Genomic DNA, 27,229 nt, shown 5'->3' on the forward strand with positions numbered 1-27,229 from the left:
CATGGGAATAAAAAGATAAATTTGTCTGTAAACAAAATTATTCCACTTTTATGGGCAATGTTGTAAAAATATGAACCATGCAAATGTTTTATAGCCATATGGGCTTTGTCATTTCACCAACACAGCATGATCCAACGATTAAATTAAAAAATAATAGGTGCTCTTCAGTTGCCCTTGTCCTCCCTGTTGAGACAGTGATGTTATTTAATTTACTAAAAATATCACTGAGACCTAGTTATGACTTTGTAAAACATCTATACTCAATATTTTGGAAAAAAAAGTCCACCTTAATTTTAATACTTTTACACTAATGATTACGTCATAGTTTTAGCATGAGAGTAAATTTGAAACAGCGCCACTTCAATTTAGCGGGCAAATGCGGTATAACACCAGGTGGTGTTGCTGGTGAAATCCAGGTGAATAAAATTAAGTCATTATAAAGGAGTGAGACCGGGAAAGGGCTGTTATAAACTGGAAAAAACAGTGTGAACGCAGGTCTAAAATATAAATAACAATGTTGAAAACTAATTTGTAAGATCTTATTTGTCATTTGTAGCTACGAAGTAGCAAACCTGCACTTCCGGTTGACGGGAAAATAGTTGGAAAACATGCGCTGCAAAATTTGTGAATTTAAACTTGGAAAATGAAAGAAGCACCCTCAAAATAGAAAAATCATCTCAACGGTGAGTAAAATTATGTCTTGTTGCAATATCCAATTCCTTTTTGAAAGCCCTGGAGGCTTCAGCCACTGTTAGCTACAGTGAAGGTGATTGATCGCTAGTGGATCAATATGTGGGTCAATATGTCTTTAGTCTGCAAAGTCTCTGGTTTTCCTTTCATTTCCAATTTCTCCATGCCTTACCATAAGTAGGATGACGTTCTATCATTAAATGCTCACTTTAAAAATAAATAAATGATATGACACATTTAAAAACAACTTGTACATGCATTGTTTTTATTGCAATCCGTTTTACTGAGTCGATATGATGCAATTTTTTGAGTTTTGATCAGCCTTGCAAATGCTAGATTGTCAGTTATACCGAGGGCCGCTCCATCAATGAAGAACTGTAAGCAGTGTAGGTTTTTCAAGGCAATTTGGACTGCATTTGCACAAGTAGTTCTAACAAAAATCACTGTGCAGCATGCACTCATTTTCTGTGAGACTTCCTAATTTGCCTCTAGGCAGTACATTGCCATCTGATGTGGAAGAGCTGTTGCTTGCATCTGCTAAGCCTGTCTTGATATTGGCCAACAAGCTCAGGCTCCGTTGTTCTACACTGCAATTAGAGAATTTCTTTCTTTTGTCCGTTGGACCACACAAATGCATCTTGCCCAGCTTGTTTGATGATGTGTAGTGCAGAGACACTGTCTACATGATTCACACATAATGGTGTCGGCCATATCTTCAATCCTTTTTCTTATCAGAATGTTGTGATCGTGCTGTAGCTGCTGCTTCAGTCTGCAGAAAGCTTCATTGTTACTTTCTGGAACCTACGTGAACCACAGTTGAGCCAGAGCTCAATATTATTTTTAACCCGTTTTAATGTGATGTACATGAACATGTATTTAATGAACATGTATTATTGTGTTTCATTTGTTAAAGCTGTAGTGTTGGTCAAGTAACCGACAGGTTAATATTTATGTGTGCAAATTTTGCCATCTAATACTCAAACCTTGTGACCTCAATGTCCACCCTGCTGGTTTCTTAGACACAACAGGGTATAAAAGAGGGAAATAAACAACATTATGATGTTGCTGGAGTGGACAGGGCAAATTCCAAGAGATATTGGTGTCTATGTTCATTTAAGGAATTTAACGTTAATTGAAAAAATATTGTTTCTAATCCCCAAATGAGCAATCTTGAGAACTTGTGTCCTCTTACATGCACATTTGGAGAATGTTTAGAAGTGAAGTACTGTCCTTTTCTATTGCACACTGTCCCTTGATAAATAAAAATTAAAAAATAATCAAATACATTAGACGATTAAAAAAACGACAAATACAATACAGACGATCTCATATTAGGTTTGCTCAATGACCTGGAGCACTGCTGCCCTCAAAGCTAACATGTTGTATATAAGGTAAGATATGCTGCAAAAATCTGCATAAAGATGTTATATTTGCTGGTCATTTGTCATGACAAAAACATTCTTGCAGATTTCATGTTGTTCTAGGTATACCACTCCTTTAATAGTGTTCTGTGCAGAATCCTCAAATGCATGCTATTCTCTCCCCACCATCGTGGTTTGATGTAGCCTGTTAGCCATAAACACTCTAATTTAATACATAGAAATTACTGATATTTCTGAAACGACTCCTGAGCGCCAAACACCCTGGATGCATTTGGTGAAATGAGTTGTAGGATAATGAAAGAGTAATGTTGAATGTATCGCCAGGCTTGTATTGCCACAAGTCTTTTGTTGTAGCATGTGAGTCTTCAAGCAGCCATTCTGCCTGACCCGTTCGCCTGAAAGCAGCCTGGAAATCTGTCATCTTCGATCATTTGGCCTAGTTGGCATTTCAGGTCAGATTAGTGACAATCTGACGGCTTCTTGCATTGTTCTTCTGCCGAATAGCTTGTGCTCGGAGGGTGGGTGCAGATTTTGGAAGCATTCTAGATGGATGACCAATGATAAATTAAATAAATAAATGGCAATGGTGTGTAAATAGGACATGTGGAATTTGACCATTACTGATATAAATAATGTGGGCTATGCTTAAACTTGCCTATTTCTTCCCATAAATGGAAATACTTTCTGCAAATATCACTGTAACCATCCATTATTTTCATTTAACGTGCTCAATGTATGATAGAAATCATTGCATATTTTAAGTCAAGAGCTTCACACAATGCAATTAACCAGTTAAATTATCATCTCAGATATTGTGCGATCTGATTATACACACAAACGTTAAGCAAAATGGAGGTCACTGAAATGTTTTTAAAACCATAACATGGCTTACAAGCATTCAGATTTATGGTGAAAACTGTTTTTAGAAGTATTTACCTTTTTTGCAGCTTTTATAAGAGTTGACCAGAACCTCAGCTGACAACAAAAGATTGGAAAGGTGCGACTGAAATATTATCACTGCTCAATCGCCAAGACAAAATGGAATACGAGCAAGTACTTGGTCAAGACACGGAGTCATGTGGTCACGACGTCACGGTTCGTGATGTCACCATTAGGCGTGTAACCCCGAAAATGTTCGTCTGGGTGAAGTCTCTGATCGTGATTTGACTGTGTGGGACAGTGTTGTGGAATATGTGGGCATAAGGCACCCTGGGTGCCCCTCTGGAAGCCCCGGGCAAAGAGGAGGATTGGGGTCGTCTCTGCTTGAAATGGGACCCTGGATATTCTGACTGACATGTCAGTGAATCATGGCAGCTCCTAAAATCTCCATATGTTTAGTTTGTAGTGCATTTTTGCCTTGAAACTCCTGGGAAATATGATGACCAGTTTGCTTGTGGCTGTTAGCACCATTGTCCTTCTGAGGCGCCAAGACACGGTGCTGTGGAGACACACTAGTGATGACTTCAGGTTGATGCTAAATCGTTCTTCTTACTGTGGTGATTTTATGTTCTGTTTATTTCACTCTTATTTAGGTTCCGCCAGTTAACCTCCAAGTCCAAATTATGTTGTCACCTAGCATGAATAATAAAAGCTTGGGTTGTATGTCTTTGTCCACCAGCGTAGGTAGAACAGGCTTTTCCTCAATCATGTGGCACAAATATTGATGCTCCTAAAACCATATTATGATGATTATTTTTGTGCCTCTTCAAATTCTATGGCACTTTCAGGAATGTTTTTATCTGCCGCTCAGGATTTAGGGGGATGCTGATTTTAATTTCCAACAGTGAGAACTATTCAGGTGGAAAAACAACACAATTAACATACAACATTGCAGACAAATGGCACTTTATGCTTAACCTTTTTTTAATAAACATATCCTGACATGTTCTCGTAACTATGAATTCTGTTTAAAGCGTGCTATTGGTAATTGTGGTTGATGAATATGGAATGACAGATGAATCTGATTACTATGGATTTCAAGTGTGGAGATTAATGTTTGAATGCCTCTTTTTGTGTCTTCACTATACCCGAGTAGACAAACCTCCACATCTGCTGCATTTAAATAGGTTAAAAATGACAACATGTCTCGTGCACTTTGACCTGCTGGACTCTCCGATTCTAATTTAGTTTTGTGCAGAGCGGCCATTTTGATGTACGTAGTCCTATGAAGGAAGGAGTGCTGATATTTGCACCCTATTCAGCAACAGCTATAAGCAGCTAACACTTAATGAGTTTTACGTTTGAGACAGAACATCCTTATGAATGCTCCAGAAATCTGTAATTGTGTATATGCAGCATTTGTAGGCAAATTGTGCCAATTAAGGAACTAGGTTTTTGCAGTGCTGTCCTTTTTTAATAGATTACCTGAAACATTCTGGGGCTATGATGGCCCCAGATATAACGATGCATTTTTTTCTGCTCTACTGCATGAAGAACATCATTTGTTTTTGATTAATGCACACTCGCACACAACTGTTGTAACAGCTGTAACAGTGTATGTGAGACAGCAGGTACCAATTACAGGATGTCGTTTTACCCTTTTATTTGTTGGATATTGCAAAGGCAAACCTAACTACAAAAGCAGTACATGCTGAACTAAATAGGGGGAAAAAAATTAATAACTGATGTTTTCTTTTTGATGACGCATTGATAGAAAAAGTGACAGCCCGTGTCCTTTTTAATGGTAATGCTAGGTTGTCAGCTACAAATGGCAGTAGTCAGAAAATGTCAGAAACATCAGAACTCTCCAGTCATGTTTGCCAGCCTGGCTTTTCTGTGATGTTTGAGATGAAAGAGAAGATGGAAGTAATGTTTCCTGGAAGCTGATAAGAAAAGCAGTTTGTCTTTTATACATTTCCTCAGCTTGATCCTTTTTGACACGTGTGTCCCACCTCAAGCGTGCCCATTAAAGAGAGATTAATGTGCTGAAATATTAAAGAACAGAAAGGGGAAGGGATTATAGCTTTTACTATTACTTTAACACCCCACTCTTCACTGTTGAGCACTTTAATGAAGTTCTGTGATTTGTTCAACAGAGTGAAAATGTATTTTTTTCCCCTGATTAATTATTGATTGTTAGTTAGTTGCGTCATCATGTGTGCAGCCCTGATCTCTTTGCTCCTTTCTCGTGGTTAATCACACTGTCCCACGGAATTGACTGCAGGACTGTCTTGGCTTCAGGTTCATTTACTGTCTCGATGCTTCCTTTGCTCACAATATAGATGCACATCTTTGCTGTGCTGTCCAAGTATGCTTGCTTTTTCTGTTTTAGACGTTGTCTCCAGTTTGCTGTGTAGTCATCTGCAAAAATGGACCCAGTTGGTGAACATTTTCCCATAAAAGGTTGGGCTGGATTTGCAGTTATCTTCAGGCACTGCTGGTAATTTTTGATATCCACACCAGTGCCAAGACCATCATTCCCAGTGCATGATGACAATGGAAAGAGATGTAAATTATTTTCTTGTCTGAAACCTAAAAATGTGTTTTAAAGTTGCTTAGAGTTCCTCAGACACTCGGGAGCTGGCTAACATCTGACACCTAAACCCTCTGGATTAAGATATAGATGGTTGTAAAGACTGCTGCATTAGTTTTGTCATTTTGATTTGTTGTCTTAATACTTTAGTCTTGATAGCTCTTGTTTATTTTTTTTAAAATCACATTGTAATACTTTATTTAAATAATACCCATGTGTGTGTAACTTGGACTTGTAACGTTAGCATATCGCTTGCAAGCAACATCATGAAGCCTATAACACTGATGTGGGATGAGAGTTGTTACAGACCTGTTTGAGTTGTTTCTTCTCAGGGCATAAAGGACACAAGAGAAATGTGGTTTCACTTTAGCACAAATCAGTTCATCAGCCCGTCGATCTCTCTTCTGGTTGATAGCCATTCCATCCTGAAAAGCCATGACAAATAAGGGATTAGGAGTACTTGGCTGATGTATGGAGTTGGATATCTTGAACATTTATCAGGCATTTAAAAAGAATTCTACAAAGTTATATTTCTGAAAAGAATATAAATAACTGGAAAAAAAAATCTAAACCAAAATGAGAGATTAAGTATACCTAACCCTTAATTTAATTTTAAATGTGATATTATTCTGATGGGAAGAATTATGCAAGTAGTTTTTCATACTGTGTCATGCCTTTATAAGTTTAATTATATCAAGTACCCATGCAAATATTTTCTTGATGATATGCCTGGATTCAATAATATATAATATTTCCTAGTGGTCTTCTGCATTACTTCTACCAAGTGAAGAGAACTTTGATTCACACAATCATTGTTCCTTTTTATCTGAATGTTGTCCAACGATTCATGTCTTTGCAATAAAATGTGTGAAGTTTTTCAAATTAAAGATGACCACTTACTTTACTGCACCCACCAGCTGATTCTTATTCAGATCCAATGAATTGTGGGGGGAAATTGGGCATATCTGTCAGGAAGATAGAAATGAGACATTCTGAATATGGGAAAGATTACATCATTAATCAGTTGTACGTTTGTTTCTTTCACTGAGCTGAGGAGCTGTTATCTCAGCATTTCAGGAGAAATTGTTCTGTACAAGACATGATGGTTTCAGTCTTCTGCCTCTTATTCTCTCACCAGTTCAGTTTATTTTAGAAGTTTACTGCCCTCTATTGGTCGGCCTGTCGAATAACAATGTAAAGGTTCTAACAAGTTATTGTGGACAGGATCAAATATAAATGTTTGTTCTAAATGCATGGTTCAGTGCACGGCAGAGGAAAAAATGTCAAAGGAATATGCAAGTTTTCTGGGAGTGAGGGTTTTATATGGCTCATCCATTTGCGATAATACAGGACAAAAGCCAGGGTTCATAACCCTGCACATTTAGAGCACATGCTCTAATCTCATCCATAGAAGCGGTGCAGCAAACTGAGCTCCCCTCTAAGCTTTAGATTCTCTGAAGGCTGGATGGGGGTGTGGAGGTCCTCAAAGGTGAAACTCTATTAGCACCCAGCTTGAAAGTCAATGAAAAAGACCCTAGTGTACTCCAGTCCCCTGACAGTATCAATGTTTAATGATATCTAAAAGGCTATTATCAATCCCCATTCTTTTTTTTTTCTTTTATCCTCATTAAGTATCCTCACAATATAATCACCTCCTAAGATTAGAGCCCTGACCCCATCTAATGAAGGACTTGCCGTTCCCTGATGGTAAAGACATTTCTCTCACTCCCTCTTGCCCTCGCCCTCGCACCTCTGACATGCAAAAGATGAGCATGCAGATGCACCTTTATTCGACAGGGGGCAGCAGAGAAGCAAACATTGGAAAATGAATTTTTGTAATAAGGTTCATACTGAGACTGTAAATATGTGGAGACTGTAAATGCTTAAGGAAGTGTGCCATGGTTCTATGGGGGATCAATTTTAAGATGATAATCCCCTTACAGATATGGTACTAACAAAAGGTATAAAACTAAACCATCTATTATCTATATGCATTGGTGAACATGCTGTACATGCTGATGTATAAAATACAATCCAAACCTATGGCTTTATTTTTAATAAACTGAAATCATTCTCAGTTTCCTATATTTGGGTCAATATGCCAGATATTTCCACCGTATTTATAACGTCAGACATAAAGCATTGAAGGTGTAATTTACACCTTTACTTCACACATACAAACCCTTATTTAGTCATACACCTACCAAAACAACTGTAAATGCTTACATCTAATTCACGTCCTCAATCACACACTGAATAATTGACAGTGCTTAAACGCACTGGGGGAAAAAGGGGCTGTGCAGCACATAAGTGGTCACTGTGGCAGAGCTTTGTCCATGAAGCTTTTAGCAAACGCTGCAGCGTTTGTTTTGTTGACCTGGTGTGTTTCTCTCAGAACTGCAATTCCATCACTCAAGTCGGTGTCGTGGTTTCGCTTTGAAGTCGTATAGATTGAGACCATTCTTTGTGTAGGAGATGACTAGGCCTTGCCATTTGTGAGAAGGGATTAGTCATGCTGTGTTTATTGGAGAGCGAGTCTCGCCTCACTTGACTGCTGCGTTGTCGGGATTTGAGCTTCAGAGGTGTTTTTTTTTCTTGTCAGAGTTGCTGAACGCTCGGTTGTAAAGAGAACAACACAAAACTTCCAACTACTGCACATTAGTTGTCGCTTTCTGCCTTCGTAGAGTGAAAACGTACTGCATCACTTCTTCAGAAATGTGCTGCCTGTCAAATTATAGAGAAGAAAGTTTTACAGAAGAAGCTGAATTATGAGTTTTGGTGTGGGGTAAGTTGCAAACACAATAGATCTGTGTAACAAAAGCATGATTTGCAGTTTGTGCAAAGATTGCAGCAATGGCCACTGAACACATCTTAAAGCTCCATCATAATGTGTGGGAAGCATTAAATATATTAGTGCATGCTTCTTTTATATTATATATGTGTGAATGTTCAGTCCACTAGATGGTGGTATGTGCTCACAGTGCGGAAATCTGACTCTGATTCCACACTGGAAAGGTTTGACTAAATTTGACCAAGAATAAACCTTCACTGAACAGCAAGCACCTGCATAAACTGATCAGATTAACCTGAAAAAAACAAATAAAAATGTAATTTATAATATGACATTTGCAAGGTGTAATCATTTGGAAAAATCCCATCTGGAAAAATAGGCTGTATTGTTGAAATGCTTGGCATTTTGATCAGTATCGTACCTCTGTTTCCACTTTTATGTACCTCACACAACAAATATAAAAGGATTCAGAAATGTAGTTTTCCATCCGAGGTGAATAAGTGGCATTATTCATTACCTGTTTAATTCAAGAGGTAACTGAGATGTAGGTACTGTAAATGCATACATCATCTCAGTGGTGACTGCTTTGCAGAGTAACCTGTGACAATTTTATTCCTTAATGGATTAGAACATGTGGCTTGAAATGAAAACAAATGTCAATGTACCTGCATCCAGCAAACCTTTATAATTCATATCATCCAATTGTCATGCTTCATGCAGCCTCCCCTGTCATCCATTATGATTCTCTTTTGTTGAGGACTTGTTGGCCTTTTAAAGATACATTTGAATATTGGTGAGGCTTTTCAGCTGCATAAAAGATGAACATAGACAAGGGTTTTTGTTTATTAAAGTAGGTAGAAAGCATGGTTCATATTCTAATGTATCATTAGCACTGTATAGATGGTTACCTGATATATCGGCCTCAAACCAGAGCGCTACAGTCTCTACTGATGTGCATGTGTTGCAGAGAAGGGCAGTCCTTCAATTGGACATGGAAATGCAAGTTGTATATCTTCACTCTGGACATGTTTATGTCCACAAAGGCTTTCCTTTCTGCCTGCTCATTACAGCTACTGTCAAGAGTGAGCTGTGCGTTTATTTATGATATGTGATGTGCATGCGTTGATAAGACCGAGCACATACGTATTCTATAGCTGTCTGACTAGGTTCTGTGTGAGTGCTGAAGCATCTGCGCAGTTATCACCCCAGAAAGATGGCATAAAGCTGACATTTTTGAATTGGTTTTTCTAATCTAAAAACGGAAAAACCTAAAAAAACAAATGATTGAAAGTAATCGTGCTATTTATTATGACACTTGGACTTCAGCCTTGGATTTTTCTCGATCATCTCTGACATGTTTCTCCACCTTTTATTAGAGCTCACCTGTGGTAGGTTTAGTTGTCATGTATTTAATAGACTCTAAGACAAATGACCTGCCTCCAGATGTCTAGATTATGATTTGGGCAATTCTTTCAAAATAGCCATCTTTGGAATGGTGTTGAGACATGATCACCAATCTGAGCTTCAGGTTCATGACAGTCACCAGATTGAGGCCCCTCGGTACACAGCCAAGACAACACAGGAACCACTCTGTGAATGTCCTTGAGTGGACCATCCACAGCCCAGACTTAACCCAGTTCTCTGGTGAGACCTGGAAATGGCTGTCCATCAAACTGGAGACTGTGGTAGGTGGTGCTTCTACCAAGTATGGAGTCTGAATAATGCCAACAGCCAACAGCATGGAGAAATCTGCACTCTTCGTTGTTCCGCATTTATTTCGAATAGTTAACTAGCCCCTGTGATCCTACAAACTGAGCACGGCATGGTACATGCAGAGCGACTACAGTCTGGCCTTTGAGGCCAGTGGATGTGAAAAATCTGGCAGCCTCTAGAGAACAGCCTGTGTCAGCTCTGGCAAATCCAAGAGGTGGATACAAAGCAACACTTCCTGTAATGCTGCACTGTCAGACCAAGATTTATAGCAAACATACACAGCAGTACGTTACATCCTCTAGATTAAGCAAAACTCACCACAGTATTTTCTATGGGGGGGGGGGTTGTGCACAGCAACACGCAGCAAAATTCATAGGAAAATGGCAGAGAGAGGTTTTGCAACTCTGCGTATCAGAGCAGTGGCATTTCAGATATCAAACACTTTATAGGACGAAGTATGGAGAAAAGACTGGGATTAAATATTTAAATATAAGTATAGTGACTTCTGTGACATCCCTCTAATATTATGAGGATACATAACTGCTTACATTCTGATACCTCTAATGGCTATATAAGGAAGTAAAAAAACACTCTTTACGTCTCACCTCATGTAGCAAATCGTCATTTCAGTAGCTCATTACACAGGAGGGAACATTTCATCCATAATTCTTATACTGACTTATGAATCAGGAAACATTAAAAATGCAGAATTTCCCTTGCTTGGACATAATCCAAATATTGAAACCTATTTCCTTGTGTGGCGAGAAGTCTAATTCTAACATGCCTATTAGAACTCAAAACCCCAGTTTAATAAAAAAAACCCACCTTCAACCAATTGAGGTTCACGCATCACAGGACACGGCCCCCTATTGTGCATGAAAATTGCACAGCCGTTTCTTTTCTCTTACGACTTCCACATTTTTGCACATGAAGCGCTGGCTTTATTAAATCTGATAAATTATTAGCAGCAGACTGTTGACTGGTCCATTTTTGCGACGACATACCCCCCCTTCCTCTTTTTGTCAACACATGGAGCATGATTGCTCCCCAAGGAAGCAAGTTTACAGATTTAATGATGTTGAACTGAGGCAGCTGCTGCTTTTGTCTTCAGAACTGTGAACACCTCCTCATCTCACACATTAAAACATATATGTACTGCGTATATGGTGCTATAATATCATATTGTGTTGAATTGGATGCATGTTATGTAGCTAAATGATCTGTATATAAGAAATGGTGCCCATAAATAGAACACACTTGATATTTGCCTAGAAAATATATTACAATATGTAAATAATTCAGCCAAATACAAGTACTATACATCTTGGGTACATTTCCTATGCAAGGTGCTTTTTAGGAAACATTGTTGAGGATCAGTTCCATTTTTCAGGCTTTTTGCACTGGCTTTACACACAAATCACTATGTCAACCCTACAATTGTACAAAGCTCCAAAATCTTGATGCTGTTGGTCACACCATTGAGCAGATGTATGAGGCTGTTAATTTACAAATTCTAATTTATAGGATTTATAGGTTTGCGTCCAAGCAAATCGGCGTGGAGTGATTATGTAGCTGGAAGGATCAAGTTTTTGTGCAGATACACTCAAACTGTTTGATGTTCCAGAGCATTTTACATCTACACAGTAATCCCTTATAGCAAGAGGAATTAAGAGCCTCCTACATATGAATGTTTTAGTTGCTTTTCACTGCATGTACCTCGTGTATGTCAAACCAAAATTCTGTGTTAATATCCGCTCCCTGTGTGAATTCTTCAGCTATTTACAGAAACCACTTTAGCATGGTCCACGTGTTGCCATTATATCAGCATAAACAACATGCAATGACTGATTCACTCTTTTGTTATCCCACCAAGTCCGTAAGGCTGCGGTTTAGCTCGCTTTCACTGCTGTGCAGTGCTGATCTGAAGCAGACTGTTGTGGGTCCATAACGGGCCAGCAAAATGCCACGTCTTTAATGTCATCAGGAGAGAACACATGGAGAGATAAGAGAAGAAGCAGCACGTCCAATAAAGAGTAAAGACTACAAGGTGTCAGGAATGCCACTGGTGCACACCGAGTCTTATACAATATCTGAGTAGTAGCACTGACACACTTTCAGTATTCCATTAAATAAATAATAGAGGAAGCGGGAGGGCGATGGAACATTTGCTTTCTCCTAATGTGGAAAGAAAGGGGGTAAAAGATTTTTGCATCAACATGCGACTGTAAGCTGTTGTACTTTTTTACGGTTGACGCACACTTTCAAGATTGTTTCAGTGCATTCAAATGTCACACTTGGTCGTACATGTAGGGATTATTTAAAAGTATGGGCTTCTGAAACATGCACTGATTAATGAATTGGGTCGCACATACGGGGAGGTGGAATCACACAGCACAGGCTAATGGGATTTTAAGCTCTTCATTTTCACCACTCTCCCCATCAAACCCACTTTTTAAGATGTTGAGTGCACAGCAGCAGCAATCGGAAGGTGTTTTCTCAAGCTCCTCAAGCCCACACCTTCTTTTCTACATCAGCTTAAGAATATTTGGCTTAGTTCTTGTACAGCAGCCTCTTGTACTAATTATATGGGAACTTAAAAAATGGTTAATTGGGACACTTGGCAGCAATGATTAATTGATACACTTGCAGTGGTTATTCATGATTTTTTAGTTCTCAGTCAAATGGAATTAAACTGAGATCCACGTGCCCTTTTTATAGAGATATTTAAGAAAAGATGTGTATATATGATATCAAAAGTGTGTCTGACTTTAACTGTTTGTGTATGTTTATTTTAAACATATTTATATATCCATAATAATGGCTACAGCGTTTGCCAAGTGTGGGTGTGGGTGTCGTGGCCTCCAGCTGGGACCAATCTGTTAGTCAGGTGTGGCTCAGTGGCTGTTACCCAGACCTGGCCAGCAAGCTGAAAATGTGCACAGACAAGGTGAAGAAGACAGATTTCACCGTGCAACCACACTTTCTCTCAGCAGTTCCATTTCTTTTACAAATATAAAAGGGCTGAGTCAAAATATAAACATCACTTTTATGACACAACGCCAGCATATCATAAGGTGGCCCCACACTGGAACAGCAGATGATGTCCCTCGAGTCACCAAAACAGCAATATGATGCATAATGTGTATTCTGCTGTTTAAGAAAGTGTTTACCCCTTTTTTATAATGATGGCTGGTTTAAGGTCCATATCAATATACATCTGAACATATGGGTGATGAAGACATCAATAACTGGAATAAATGGAATTGTATTCTTTGTAGGACACCAATGAGGGCTGTAGCTAACCAGCTCTCTACAAGAAGTTGCAGGCGAGGACCTTATGTTCTATGGATTATGTCTAAATAAAGCAACGGCAGTGTAGGGATGTCAGTGTCACTGATCCCCTCTGCTTCCCAGACAACAGGTTTTCTTGCTGCAAGCTGTCACTGGCTTTCCAATTCTTTCAAATATAGAATAAAGGCAAGAGAGGGAGAAATCCAGACCATTTGCGGAAGGGAGGGGAGGTGACGTTCATCACTCGAGTGCAATGGCTTAGCTTAAGAGGCTTGAATAATCAGTATGTTAAGCTGTCAGGGTATGTGCTCACACCTACCACGCACTTACAAACTCCTGGGTGCTTTTTCAAGGGGGGGAAAAAATGCTGAGCGGCAGCAGGGAGTGCCAAGAGCCCAGACAAGGAGCTTTAGACTTTAGAAATATGTTATACTTTCCCCTGACATCACCAGACACGTACATTTACCGCACAGTTCTGTGTTTTTTAGAAAATGTAACTATAAGCGGCAGTATTATTTTGGAAGAACAATACAGAAAGGAGGGTAAATTGCATTTGAGCACCCTGATCTCATCGTCATTCCTGGTCAATAGACGCAAAACCCCTCTGATGGCCTTTTGACCATCAATCAGTGTTTATGCGTATCCTAGTCCTACTTTTAATCAGTCGCTCCTGGGAAACTATGCTATTAAGAACAGTAAGTATGTAAGTAAATTTAATGCTATCTAATGATAGAGTGGAATAATAAAGCAAGATGTGGTTCGAGGTCAAACATGAAGATGGTTCAAACAATCTCCAGGGGTCTGTTGAGTCTTATTTTGCCTGCAGGGTGGTACAGAACAGATTTGGGGAAACGCTGTTGCAAGATTGAATCTCTGCAGGGAGTGGTTAGAAACTCTGAAACAGTCCTGCGCACACCTTTTTAATAATTCATTACATGATGCAGACACCACTGAGGTGTGTAGAATGCATCCACCAGAAATGACATTATTTTGAAACATGGTTTCCATACTCATCAAAATGATTTAATGATTTTCTACAGTCTTCTATGTCCCTGGGATCACTGCAGCGTTCATGAATGGAGCTGGTTGCACTCCTCCATTTGCATATATAAAAATAGTCCAGGGCAGCAGGACTGCCTGTTTATGGCCATGCGTCACCACTGTCATAGTAGGAAAACGGCATGGGGCGAGGTTCTTTTCCTGCTCCACCTTCCAGCTTTTCCCTCTTTACTAACTCCCACTTTAGTTTTTCCTCCCAAACCCATCCTCGGAAAGATCTCGCAACCTTCAGCAGTGTAAATTGCGTCAGCTGCTAGCTTTGCAAAGATTTCAGTCTCTATAATTCTCTTTGAAAGCTTCAGCTTCTAAAAGGTGCCATGTTCAATTTCAGCATCCAGCAATGTTCTGCACCCCCCCTCACGAAGCCCCGTGTGCTGTTATGAAATATGACACAGGGTAGATTGTTTTTTAACTTTACGGCTAAGCCCCGTGACAGAACTGCTTACTAATCAAGTGTGTGAAGGGGAACATGAAAGGTTCAAAAAAAAAAAAAAAAAAGTCTGACCACCAGCTGCAGCATTGCTGCCTTTGATTAGCAGCCATAATTTACTGCGGTAACTCTTTTACAAAATAGGACCAACGTGTATCAATATGATTAAAGAAATATCAACAACAGTTATGTATATTCATGCCCTGCGTATCTTGATTGAGTCATCTCTAACAAATAACTATATTTTTAGATTTGACAACTTATGGCTGTCAAGTGGACAAGTGTCAGTCCATGTTCACACAGCAGTTTCTCCCCCAGCAGTGTGTGTCTTGAGCCAGCAGGAGATCCGGAAAGTCTCGAAAGATCTATGCAACAAAGGGCCAGCTGCCTGCAAAGCAGCAACTTCAGACTTAGATGAATCAGGGCTCAGTGAAGTCACTGGATTGATCTTAGTCATCTTTTTATAGTATGGTTGCGCCAGTGGAAATTTAGTGAGGGAACCAAACATGCAATTTCAGGATGTGGCCAGCTGAAAAATATATGTGTTGGGCAAAATTTACTCTTGCTGTCCAGTATCCTGCAATCATCGTTTGTGTGGTGAGCCATCTTTCCCCAGTGACGTTATTTAAGGAGTCAAAAGCCTGTTGACTCAGATTTCATACTTTGTCACTTCTACCAATTCTGTTGTCTGTGCACCTTAATTGAATTCCCAAACCTTCCAGGCACCTGGAGCAGCTAACCTAGCAACTGTGGCATTGAGATTTGAAAGTGTGAAACTGTTCAGACACAGTGAAATTCGCTCATTGTCTCCAAGCGCGCAGATGAGGCGTAAAACAGGACACTCAATTGTCACTGTGCCCATATTAAATGGTTTGTACAGTGTTTGACATATTATGAACAGAGTTTACATACAGCAGGTGCTTAAAAAGAAATTGGGGAAAATGCCACAAAGATCTGGTGTTATTCTGGCATTTTCTATTGTGAAACGACATTGACACCTTAAATGTAGCTTTTTTAAATGTTATTTTAGCAAATCCATAAATGAAAGTTATGGCATCTAATCACAAAAGCCAAAATTATATAGAAACAATTCATAACATTTTGAGCTGCCTTTTATTGTCAGACATGTAATGCAATCTGCCAAATGTGTTTTTATTGCTGTCTTTGGCGTTTTTCACCATTAATATTTTTGCTGAGTGCACTGCAAAGGTTTAAAAGGCCTCCTGTCAACATGATTTGTTGGGATGATATATGGAAACAACTGATAAGGCCGGAGCGAGCAGTTGTGACTTTCCTTCTGGCTCAGATTCAGCAGATGTTTCTTCAACATTCAATTTACACATCTTCATAATACAGCAGCTCAACACCTGAGCAGATTGATGTGATCACCGCTAACAGCATAAATCTGCTGTTCCTCGACGTATTTATGGTTTTAGGAAAAGATGTTGAATCAAAGTGACATTGAGAAGTAACTGTGAAATATCGAGGGAATTTCATCAGAGTTAAAACCCTCAGAGTGACAGCTGATCTCCCTTAAGGAACCTTAGGAGCCCTAGAACTCTGCAGATGTTCTGCAAGTCCCTTTTTGTCTAGCTTGAGGAAGAAAGGTCGGAAAGCAACATTACCGCTGCGCTGGACATTGTCGTAAAGATCAGTTTTCGGTTACAAAAGTGGCTTTAAAATCCGCTGGCCATATTGACGTCTAACGCACTTAAGCTGGATGTCTGTCTGACTGACACACACCCGCGCTCGCACCATTTCCTTTCTGGTAAAGTGCAGGATGTTTGAGAGGAGAAGTAAGCAGATTTTCCCCCCTGGTCCTGCCAGGAATGCTTTATGTGCTGCGTGAATATTGGAGTTCTGCTGGAAGGATAGCTTGATTCAATCAGCCACGTCACTGCCTCGCAAAGGCATTATACTTTGTGCAGTGTCATGTTTCTGCAGCCAGCGGATGGTCCAGTGTTATTTTCCAGAATCAGGGAAGTGGCCTAGCAAAAGCACGTGCGCCTGGCACGTCAGCAACTATAAATAGCAAACTAACGTGAGCACTTATCTCAATGTACAAGAATCAATTAGAGATGCACCTTCCATAACTAAAACGCAGCATGCTGTCCTTGAAAACTTGCGTATACTTTTGTAATGAACATAAACACCAGGACAGCCAGAGGGGGTGAGATTGCACAAACGATAAGGATGAAGAGATTGTGGCTTTTGAGAGGGAGGGGAAGTTGATATCGCTGTAGAATATCGGAGGAAGAAAGACGGATACAGTGACCTCTGTAAGATTATCTCCTGTGACGATGTTCCACGAGGGACCGAAGTGCTACAAGCAAAACTTAAAATATGCACACGGAGGCAGGGCAGAGAAGACGGATCCAAGTGAGTGCAGAAGAGGCAAAATCAACAGCACGACAGAGGAGGGTAAGTTAAAAGCTGAAAACAAGATGAATTAAACTGGGCTCACCTGTGCAGATGTTCCAGTTGCTGGGATGGAGAAGTGTCGGGAGAGTCAAAGGGTCCTGGGGTGGTCTGGGAGGTGTCGGGGGATCGTGGTCTGGCTTGAATTAGGGCTGAAGGGTGGTCCAGGAAAAGGGAGGAAGGATGGAGTGACAGGGAGATGGGGAGGCTAAAGGGGGGAGAACAGATGCTGCTTATCTCTCCCTCCCTTACCCTCTCTCTCTTTATCTCTTTTCTCTCTCCACCATAGACACACACTCAGAGGCAGACACCAAAACCCAGAGTCACTCAGATAATAGGCAGAGAAGGAGTCTTTGCTTTTACTCGTTCTGCCACAGGGGAAGGATGGGGTGAGTGCTCCTCCCACCCTCCTTCAGGCAGCCAGTAGCAAGCAGCACAGAGTCATTCAGCAGCCAATCACAGTGGAGGCAGCCGGTGCCTTGCCCCAGCCAATAAGTGCAAGAGCTTAGTCGAAATAATTACAATATGGAAGGAGTCGTAAAAAAAAAAAAAAGGTCTTTTCTTTTTGAAGGACAGGCAGAGCACTGCAGACCAGCCAGCGAGTGTGAATTTTGTGTGTTCAGAGAAATGAGAGATGATTAGATTCTGGGCCACCTAACCCAGCACTGAGCTGGCGAACACCCTGCCGCCAGCCTGCCAGAGACACCTCAGTCAGCTGGAGTTTGACAATTAGTCGGTCAACTGAGGCATACAGGATGATGACGCATTCGGGCACGTGTTCGTATTCACGAGATCACAGCCCGGCCCCTTTTGCATCATACGGTGTTTACAGTTCTCATCAGGGCATATTTAAAGTATCTTGTGTTCAATAAAAGGTCTGCTTAGGTACCATGAGTCTCAGATTATCAGTCGATAGCTCCCAGCTCCATAGATCATCCATCAATGGCTCATCGGCAAGTTGGAGAATAATGGTTGTATCACTGCTGCAGCCTGGACACTGAAATGCCAATTGTAATAACTCAGAATCGGAGCAAAGAAGCAGCTCTTTTCTTTGGTGTCAGCAAAGGCAGGTTGATGAAAAGTCAATTTTTCTAAGGGGCGGAGGGAATTATCAGCCCAATTTTTAAAGGTTGCCGCTCAACTTCTTTACCAACATTTACAAACTCTGCAGCACATTACAGATGCTGTTGACGGTCATTAGGGAGCGATTTCATGTTAGTCATCTTTTTTTACAGCCTCTGAACCAGCTACTAGTGTACAAAAAAAGCCTAAAATGGTTTTGTGTTGTGACCTACACGAAGGGTCTGAAGCCTCTAAATGATATCCTCATAATTAACGGTGGTAGTGATGCCACTCTGATTCCCTTGCAACATTTAATGCGGCCTAGTCGTCTTTCTAATAACTCGATTCCGCAATCCCATCGTGAGCCGTGCAAAGAATTTATAACATTTCAGCCTGTCATTTATTTTGAAAGGATACTGTCAGATCTGACAGTCAGGACAGGAGTGCACATTACATGGTCCAAGAAGTTGCCAGGAAGTTTTTTTTAGAATGATTTGGGGGGGAAAACATGCATTAACTTTCTCCTACAACAGCTGAGAATTGGACATGCATACTTCATTCCAAATTAGAAAACTAATTTCATGGATATTCATGTTGCACGTTTCCTTAATCCCAGGCTGGTGGAGTTTATATTAAATCGCGACTCTAGCAAACCATTGCATGACGATGCATCATCGTGATAAATTCTATCAATGTGGACCTTGCATGGAAATCCATAAGTCACAGCAGAGGATGGGGGGGGCAGTAGTCGTGTGTAAGGATGCTATAATTTACAGTAATATAGATACACGGAACAGAGCTGATCTGAGCCCTGTCTGCGTGAGTGGGAGAGGAAGGGACATAAAAAATTCATATGGAGATGGAAGGAGATGTCACATCGAATATGTCGCCAGCTGCAGTGATGACCACGGGAAGTGAGCTGTGTACTGGTGGCGAGGTAACATGAGACTGGGTCTGTGGAGTTCTAAATGACACCATCACTGAGGCTGAAGGTGACGCAACAACGAAATGATGTCAACAACATCAACAGCATTTGGCTTTGTTGGAAACGTTTCATTAAGATAATATTGTTTTCATGCATTTTTTCCCCGATTTACTTTTTTAAAAGCACGTTATTTAGTGAAAGGCGATGCTCCACAAGCCCCCTGGGGTTTCCTGTCTTCCTTACAATAACCTTTCATGAGGACTGTTTAATTAAATAATTAAATTGCATCTCTGATCTCCAAAGAAAATGTGTTTACAGGCATTTGGTTGGTCAGTTGGGATGAGAGCAGGTTTTACTAAGTGGTCACAATACTAACACACCCACCGTAGATAAGACCCCCCTCATTAAATATTTAAAGATGAGGAGGGGGGTAAAAAAGAAAAAAATAGGCTTAAATGCCAGAAGATTCACATGGGGATTTTAAGCCACAGAAGCTGTTGCTCGTTATCTGTCTAAATGTCAGTGGAATGTGAGTGCCTCACAGTGGGCCTTAACTAAATTATACTACACAAATGTTGCTTCGGGTCTCATTGTTACCCTTTCAGTTGATGGGGAGACACAATCCAGTTAGAGGCAGAATGCATTAAAGCGGTGCGTGCTTTCTTAATGATTTACAGCACAAATATAGCCGCTATATATAGAGAGAACCAGTGAAAGCTCCAACCCAAGCGGGCCCTCTGACTGAGCTGTGATTGTTGCATTCAGCTTAATGTCAACAGCAAAGGCACTGGCATCAAATAAAACCCTAACCGGAGGGCTGACAGAGATGGCATTTGACTTCCACCACAAGTGTAATTAACTACCCAATATCTGGCTGTCACCTTGTTGTATCATTACCAGAGCAGGGTGATTTCAGTGTACGTAGTTATTAGTTTGAACCCACTAAATATAGCCTTGCTCAGCCATTGTGATAGCGCTGTTCAGCAAAGCCAGCTGCTGCCGAGTCCTTCCTGACCGCCCCCCACCCACTCTAACCTCACTGTCAGGGAGCCTTAAATGGCTGATAATTCACCAATCCAATCCCCCCCTAAAGATTTACTCAACCAAAGACTTTTAGATATTGGATGTGAGTTATGATTCTGGTTTATTTTTCTTTCAAATGGGGACGCCACAGTGACAGAGCCCCCTCCCCCAGTCAATTAATATAAGCCTTGGAGCTGTCATAAGGCTGCTCATGGGGTTGAGATGCTTAAGAAGATGATATGATGAAATCGAGTAGGAAGTGTATTTAATGATTATTTTTAGGAAATTCTTTTTTCACAAGGTTGATGAAATGCTACAGTGCCGTCAGTCCTGTGACAGCTTTGCTGTATTTTAATAGAAATGTGAAACTTTTGAAATACAGAAGTTTAAAAGTTTTACCATGCTCAATGTCCTCTACATTGTATTCTTGTAGCTTTTTGCTGAGCTAACAATTACTTGGGTGCTTGGGCTTCTTATTTGGGTTTAGGAAAAGATCAATCCATAAATAATCTATATAATAGGATAAAGATGTTTCAGTTAAACCTAATTGCATCAGTTTAGTATCGCCTGGGGAACATAATTCTTTAATTTCTGGGGTTGTTGTGCTTTTATGTGGATAGGGACCTTGTGATTAGTTCAAGGAAAAAAAGAATGTATTGGAAATTACCCGAGTTTGACAGAGATTAAAATCTTGTGGTATTTTTTTGTGGTTTATAACTGACATTTAAACAATGTTGTAGTTAAAAGATACAAAGTAAAAAAATAATTTAGTTGTGCCCTTTTTTGTGGAAAATATGTTGACGCTTTGGAGCATCATTCTCTGCATTTCCAGTGACCTCTGCTGGCCTAATGACGTTAAAACAGCCATTTTACAGTAAATTCCCCGCTCCTCCTAATCTATACCCTACAATACATGCATGACGGTCTCATTTATGATTTTTATGAATAGGTGTGACAAAATAAATTAATTCCTTCATTAAATTTCTTTCCAGCTGCCTGAATGAATGAATATTAAAGAGATCGTAACCTGGGAAAAGCTGATAACTCATCAGTAATTCAAGAAATCAGGTAAGATGCCAGTTTACAAATCTGGGATGAGATGCATGAAACAGGCAAATGTCACAGTGGCTTTGTGAGGAGATAAGAAATGTCACATTTGATGAGAATGGGGAAAAACAATTAGACAACATTCTATAGAAATGGAATTATTTACTTTTTTTCTATTGACTCCATCAATCTTAAATGTGAATGTCTTAAACTCATAAAAGTTAAAATGCTTTTAAGAAACTGCTAAATTAGGCCAACTTTGAATAATTCAAATTAATCTTCTTAATCAAAAGTCATCTTGAAACACCTCCTAACTATAAAGAAGAGATTTAAGCGGATTTCATCAGCCAATGACTGGTGACCTAATTCGACTCCTTAAAATCCACTTTACTTGAAAAGCTACTGTAGACTCCACGACTGCTGGCAATTTATTTTCTTAGAAATTAACAAAATTCACAACAACGTTATCGGCTTGACCTGGGCTGTGTCTTCGTTTTAAACAAACTGATTACTGAACTCGGCTTCCTTTTTGGTTTCGCTGCTTCAAGACGTGCTCATAATGCAAAATCAATTTTATTTTTAAAGAATTGTATTTGTCCTCTTGGATAAGGCCACCTTTACATTCCATGAGGTGTTAGGTCAGTGGGATATTTATGACACGTATCATTAGCTCTGCAGTTTGACTTCATGGTGAAATTGGATTAACCTGCTGCTGTGATTTAACTGTGAAGGTAAATAGATGATGTATGAGCACCTCTCGCAGCCTCTGGAGATACAGATTTGTGGGGGAGCCAATGCCACGGGACATAAAACAGCTGGTCATGGCCGCTGTCAGGAGAATTAAGGTCACGGTCCTTCTGGAGGTCTGCCGTAGATCGTTCGACAAAAAACCAAACACACTATGATGTGTAATTGTTGTAGCTGAAAAAGACTTTTATTTGGTGCCTGGGGAGACGGTTCAACACAAATTATATTTTAAAAAGAAGATCCACAGGTTTGGTAAAATTATCAGTAGCACCCAGTTGAATATTTAATCCAAGGCTACAGCATATACTGTCTCTCTTAACCTTATTGGTTCCCCCAACACCAATGACAGCCATCACGCCAACACAGATTAGTAGCAACTAATCATTTCCAGCTTACTTGCTGATGAGTTCTTTCAAAGTGGTTCAATAAGGGAAAAATCTTTTTTAATCCAAGGCTCAATTTCAGATGGGAAGAATCCCTGTGGAATGATTAATATAGTGGTGTCTCTGTTCAGCAAACTTATCTGAATTTTAGTGTGATGTAAATCAGAATGCACTTCAGGGAAAATAAAAAAAATAAAACGGCTCTAGCTTTCCCATTTTAAAGACTTGGTTTAAAATATATACTGTATTTTGTAAAAATTTAGAAAAACCCAGGGTGTGTAATAAGGCTGATTAGAAGCTCTTGAGAAAATTTAAAACAACTTTTGCCATGTATAGTATAAATGAGTGTTTAGCATGACTTATTTATTCCAATTATTTTGTCCTTGCATATCTTCATTCAAAATAAATATCTGTATTTTTTTTAAATTTAAAATACTATTTCAGTTTGCTGTACCCCATCACAACCCACAAAATTCAGAAATGAAACTGGGAAAATGTGAAAACGATCAATACTAAAAACAGATGAATATAACATTATAAACAGTTCAAAATGTCAAACGTCAGTAATGTCAAAAAAAAAGCACAAATGTCAAACATAATACACATTATTTAAAAATGGATATGATTTTGCCTCCTTACTCTGGTCTCAACCCATGGAGTAAATATGTGCCAATGCCTCCAAGACAAAAAAAGACCAACTTGTCTCTCTTTAACCCATCTTTGGCGTTTCGTGGAGGGACGGAGCAAGCGATTCCAAAAAGTCTCTGCCAGGCCAAGAGCCACAAGGCGAGTTCGTTGGACCAAAGACGTTCACAGGGTGTGCTTCAGACTGTTGTAACTGGGGCCGAGAAGAAAAATCTAAAAAAAAGATTAGCTGGGATTTATTTTTTGGAGTGTGACGTGAAGGCGTTCTCTATGCAGAGAACAACGTAGGAGCCAGAACAGCTGCTGGCGGACTGCTGCAGGAGGTAGCCGCTCTTAAGTGATGATGCCAGACCAGTCACAGCGCGATCTCCCGCTCGCCATGTTTCACAGTACTGGTCTGTTTGCCGGTGGCCTTTGTTGCTCGATCCATGCCAGACCATTTTCTCTGGCCTGGGCAACAAATACAGACAATTCGGTCAGTAACTGTGAGTCCACATCCATATATAGAGTAACAGCTGGTGGGACTCACCATGCACTATCCCTGAGAATATCTCTGCCATCGAAGGAGTAGATGGGTACATTCTCCGTAATTTTGCTAGCTTCGTCACCAAACATCGATTCCCAGCTTCTGAACAACACTTGGTCCTGAAAGGATGATGATATGATTTAGTATCTCTCGTTGATATTTAAACACAGGCACACAGCGCTACACTATTAATTTGAGGTCTCACCTTGAGGTTCACGATGGGGAAGTTGTCCCTGTCTGACCTTCGGACGATCGTGTAGAGGTCTTGAAGCTTGGAGGAGAGGAATGCTCTGAAGGTGCCCTTGAGTCCGATGGCTCGGGCCTGTTGGAAGCAGAGGAAATCTGCCCCGCGGATTCCTCGCATGTTACCCGTGTGTGGGGCATTTAAGGCGATGAGATGTAGCTGAGGAGACAGAGGTTTGTGCTTAAATACGTGCTATGGGACCGTTTCTGCTACAGAGTACGATACATTTGTGTTGAGACGTGCTTTCCTTTACTGTGCTAAGGCTCATACTCACTGCTGATGCTGATGTTTCAACATTCCCGAGAGGCTGCAGTACGGGCGGGTTGGGTGGCCGCTGTGGGGTCACGGGGTGTTGGGTCTCTGTCTGAGTGCCTAATCGTCCATCTGTGTGGCCCGTGTGTCTCGTTTCAGGGAATCTGGGCTCATAGTGGGGAGGGTAGTTGTTGTTTACAGGCGGTTGTGGTGGAGGATCAATGGGTTGTATAGCAGGTCCACCCTGGGAGTAATGGCCAGCGCCATTGTTGTGGGACTGGTCTTGGGAATGGGGATACAGGATGACAGGTGGAGGCTGGGCCTCTGCCACCTCGTTCTCCTTCAGGACATATGAATGAGTTGGTTGACGTTCAAAGACAAAATCTGTTTCCTTTCTCTTGTGGAACTTACCAGTTCTCTAAAGAAGGGACTGTAGTTTCCAAGCTGAAAGGAGAGGGGGAACCTTTAAATCTGAACTATACCTTCATACATCATTGCTTAAGTCAAAGAATAAAAGGATGGCTACCATGACTTGCCGTAGTCCATTGCGTACTCTCAAGTACAGGTCTGCTTTGTCGATGATGTAGATTAGGCTTCCTTCTGGCTGACGTCTGGCAGTCGCAATCATAGTGTCATATGACCTTAAAACTGTAACCTGTTGAAGACACGTGAGGAACCTTCACCCACATCTCCATCAACACACATGAAGAACTAATGGCTGATTTTATTCTTAGATTTTTGTGGCACAAAAAAATCTATTACTGGACGAGTTATTAAAATTCGAGGTACCCCAAGTGAATCTGTAGTCTACGTTATTCAGAGGATCATTTCAATGGAATATTACTTACCCCAGAGGAGTGACCTGGAATTCCGGGTGGACCGGGAGGACCAGGTGGCCCAGGCAGACTGACAGCTTTAAATTAAAGAGAGCTGGTTAGAGGTTTTTGTAGTGTTGGACATTGAAAATAAGCAATCAGGCCTTAAATATTCCCACATGGAAAAAGCTACTTACGGTAATTGTATGTGCTAGTTCCAGGAGCTCCAGGTGGTCCGGGTGGTCCTGGAGAACCTGCAGGTCCATCGTAACCAATGCCTGGCTGTCCTGGTGGCCCCTGGGGTCCAGGAGGGCCAGTTATTGAGTCCCCTTTGGGGCCCTTAAATGGGAAAATCAGTTTTTAGTAGAATTTTACACATTTTTAACTTTAGCCAAAGAAACAGGAAGAATGCACGAAAGATTACTTACAGGCAGGCCTGGTGTGCCAGGAGGTCCTTGTACTCCACCAAAACGTGGGTCGTAATATCCCCCAGACTCACCCTTTTCTCCTTTCAGGCCTTGATCTCCACGCTCTCCCTTCAGTTCATTCTAATGGAAGAAGTTTGTTCATTCAGAGAATGTTTGCTTTTATAAATTAAACTGAATTAAATCCAAGTGCTGGAGTAACTCAGTAACTAACCTTATATGCATAGATATCAAAATTAGAGGCTGTTCCTAGGAGAAAAACAGAGGTATTTTACCATCAGGTGCTTCTTCTCCGATGATGCTTGGTGATTAGTTAGTGTATGTTCTACAGAGTAAGACCTACCAGGGATTCCTGGAAGGCCTTGTTCACCACGCTCTCCTTTCTCCCCTTTGACTGCTAGAACAAAACAGGATTTTTTGAGAACTAGCTACATCTCAGATGTTTGAGAAAAGCAGGGCTAAGCTATTAGTATACTATATCACTTCTCCAGTTTTCAAATCTCATAAAACTTGACGGCTTAATCGCTCTACAATAGCGCGTCTATCCCCGTCAGGCTGAGGCAGCTCGGTCACATGACATTAAGATGGAACCATATATCTCTGCAGACACTTAGAAGGTGTTTAAATCTCGCTTCCTTGAGTGACACATTTACTTAACCACTCCACTCTAAGCCTTTACAATCTGATTGTTTCATTTGTGTTGAAGTGACACACTGTGTGTATGTGGGACCATACCTGGATAATTTCTGTGTGTGTCATCGTAGCGCTGTGAACAGATTAGGGGAAAAAAAAAAAACAGATTAAGCGGTTGACATCAAAAGTCACAATAGGGGAAAAGGATGATACAAAATTAATAAATGGCCAACGGGGTCAATGAGCCCCTGAAAAGGTAACAGGAAAGTACTTATTGTCCTTATAGTTTACGTCAAGTGCACCATTTTGTGTACTCACATTGAAACGATCTTGGTTGATGGTTGGTCCTGGAGGGCCTGGTGGTCCAGGTGGTCCTGGTGGCCCCTAATGAAGAGAGCAGCAGTTACTCTATTACTCCAAATACATAGAGAAAGGGTCCGGTCAGCTGTTTCTGGTATAACATCAGTGATTCAGATCCCATCTGAACTGACCTGTGTATTATAACCACAGCATGTTTATGATTTCAGGGCTAACACCGTATTATGGGGTGTACCCTCTTTTCACTCTAATTATCGAAAGCATAGCATATAACAACACTTACTGGGTAGGCAAATCCAGAACCAGTCCCAGGCTCTCCTTTCTCACCCTTGTATCCATTTATACCAGGACGACCCTGAGGAAAGTGTCACTCAAATGTCATATCGGAAGGAATATCATGACCTAAATTAGTTTCAGCTCAGATGGTATGAAACTGTGTCCACTTCTTTATGTATTCAAATGTTCCTTACAGATCTGCCTGGCATTCCAATTTCACCCTTTAATCCAGGAGGGCCATATGGGCCCTAAAACAATATAAAATGCAAAGATGAGTTTCTGGGAACATCACTAGCCACCTTTTATCATGTCAATGCAAGAAACACTTACAGGAGGTCCAACTGGTCCAGGTATTCCCCTCTCTCCCTACAGACGAGGGAAAGGGAGAGGATTAGGATATTTAATCAAGCGCAGCGGATTAAAAATGCAGACAGTGAAAACATCATCATATACAGTAATTATAGTCTGCATTTATGCTTGATTCACAGAAACGTAGCCAGCACCCACCTTCAGACCTGTTAGTCCCTCCAGAGACAGACGATTCCCATCGGGTCCGATCGCTAGGCCTGGCTCACCTTTCTCACCCTAAGAATAGACCACTCGATTACGGGGAAGTCGAAACAGTGGGGAGTGATGAATTTTAACTGCTGAATGTTTAAATC

The 27,229-nt window shown here is 40.6% G+C and overlaps 2 protein-coding genes and 1 long non-coding RNA gene across 9 annotated transcripts in view; 1 reads left to right on the plus strand and 2 right to left on the minus strand.

Annotated features, from left to right (window-relative positions):
• pcbp3 (poly(rC) binding protein 3) overlaps positions 1-17,595 on the minus strand; it is a 31,570-nt gene extending 13,975 nt beyond the window's left edge. For 2 of the 4 annotated variants that reach the window (XR_008950496.1, XM_057032269.1), the window contains exons 1-3: positions 17,293-17,595; positions 6,445-6,509; positions 5,854-5,969 (exon numbers count right to left, since the gene is read on the minus strand). The gene's annotated coding sequence lies outside the window, so the exon portion shown is untranslated. The remainder of the gene's footprint in view (positions 1-5,853; positions 5,970-6,444; positions 6,510-17,292) is intronic. The other 2 variants (XM_057032260.1, XM_057032251.1) reach the window with 2 other exon arrangements.
• Positions 540-27,212, plus strand: LOC130525470 (uncharacterized). The gene is made up of 3 exons (XR_008950497.1): positions 540-687; positions 21,249-21,324; positions 27,056-27,212. It is a non-coding gene; the product is annotated as an uncharacterized LOC130525470 (long non-coding RNA).
• Positions 22,211-27,229, minus strand: part of col18a1a (collagen type XVIII alpha 1 chain a) — a 50,607-nt gene continuing 45,588 nt past the window's right edge. For 3 of the 4 annotated variants that reach the window (XM_057032237.1, XM_057032230.1, XM_057032215.1), the window contains 17 exons: positions 27,075-27,152; positions 26,898-26,933; positions 26,762-26,815; positions 26,575-26,646; positions 26,292-26,357; positions 26,076-26,106; positions 25,684-25,737; positions 25,555-25,589; positions 25,344-25,463; positions 25,113-25,254; positions 24,949-25,013; positions 24,627-24,755; positions 24,512-24,544; positions 24,123-24,440; positions 23,810-24,007; positions 23,608-23,723; positions 22,211-23,528 (listed from right to left, as the gene is read on the minus strand). In XM_057032237.1, the coding sequence (XP_056888217.1) occupies positions 23,315-23,528; positions 23,608-23,723; positions 23,810-24,007; positions 24,123-24,440; positions 24,512-24,544; positions 24,627-24,755; positions 24,949-25,013; positions 25,113-25,254; positions 25,344-25,463; positions 25,555-25,589; positions 25,684-25,737; positions 26,076-26,106; positions 26,292-26,357; positions 26,575-26,646; positions 26,762-26,815; positions 26,898-26,933; positions 27,075-27,152 (1,761 nt within the window). In that variant the 3' untranslated portion in view covers positions 22,211-23,314. The remainder of the gene's footprint in view (positions 23,529-23,607; positions 23,724-23,809; positions 24,008-24,122; positions 24,441-24,511; positions 24,545-24,626; positions 24,756-24,948; positions 25,014-25,112; positions 25,255-25,343; positions 25,464-25,554; positions 25,590-25,683; positions 25,738-26,075; positions 26,107-26,291; positions 26,358-26,574; positions 26,647-26,761; positions 26,816-26,897; positions 26,934-27,074; positions 27,153-27,229) is intronic. The other variant, XM_057032223.1, reaches the window with a different exon arrangement.

The sequence above is a fragment of the Takifugu flavidus genome, chromosome 1 (assembly GCF_003711565.1).
Source record: "Takifugu flavidus isolate HTHZ2018 chromosome 1, ASM371156v2, whole genome shotgun sequence".
Classification (NCBI taxonomy): domain Eukaryota; kingdom Metazoa; phylum Chordata; class Actinopteri; order Tetraodontiformes; family Tetraodontidae; genus Takifugu; species Takifugu flavidus.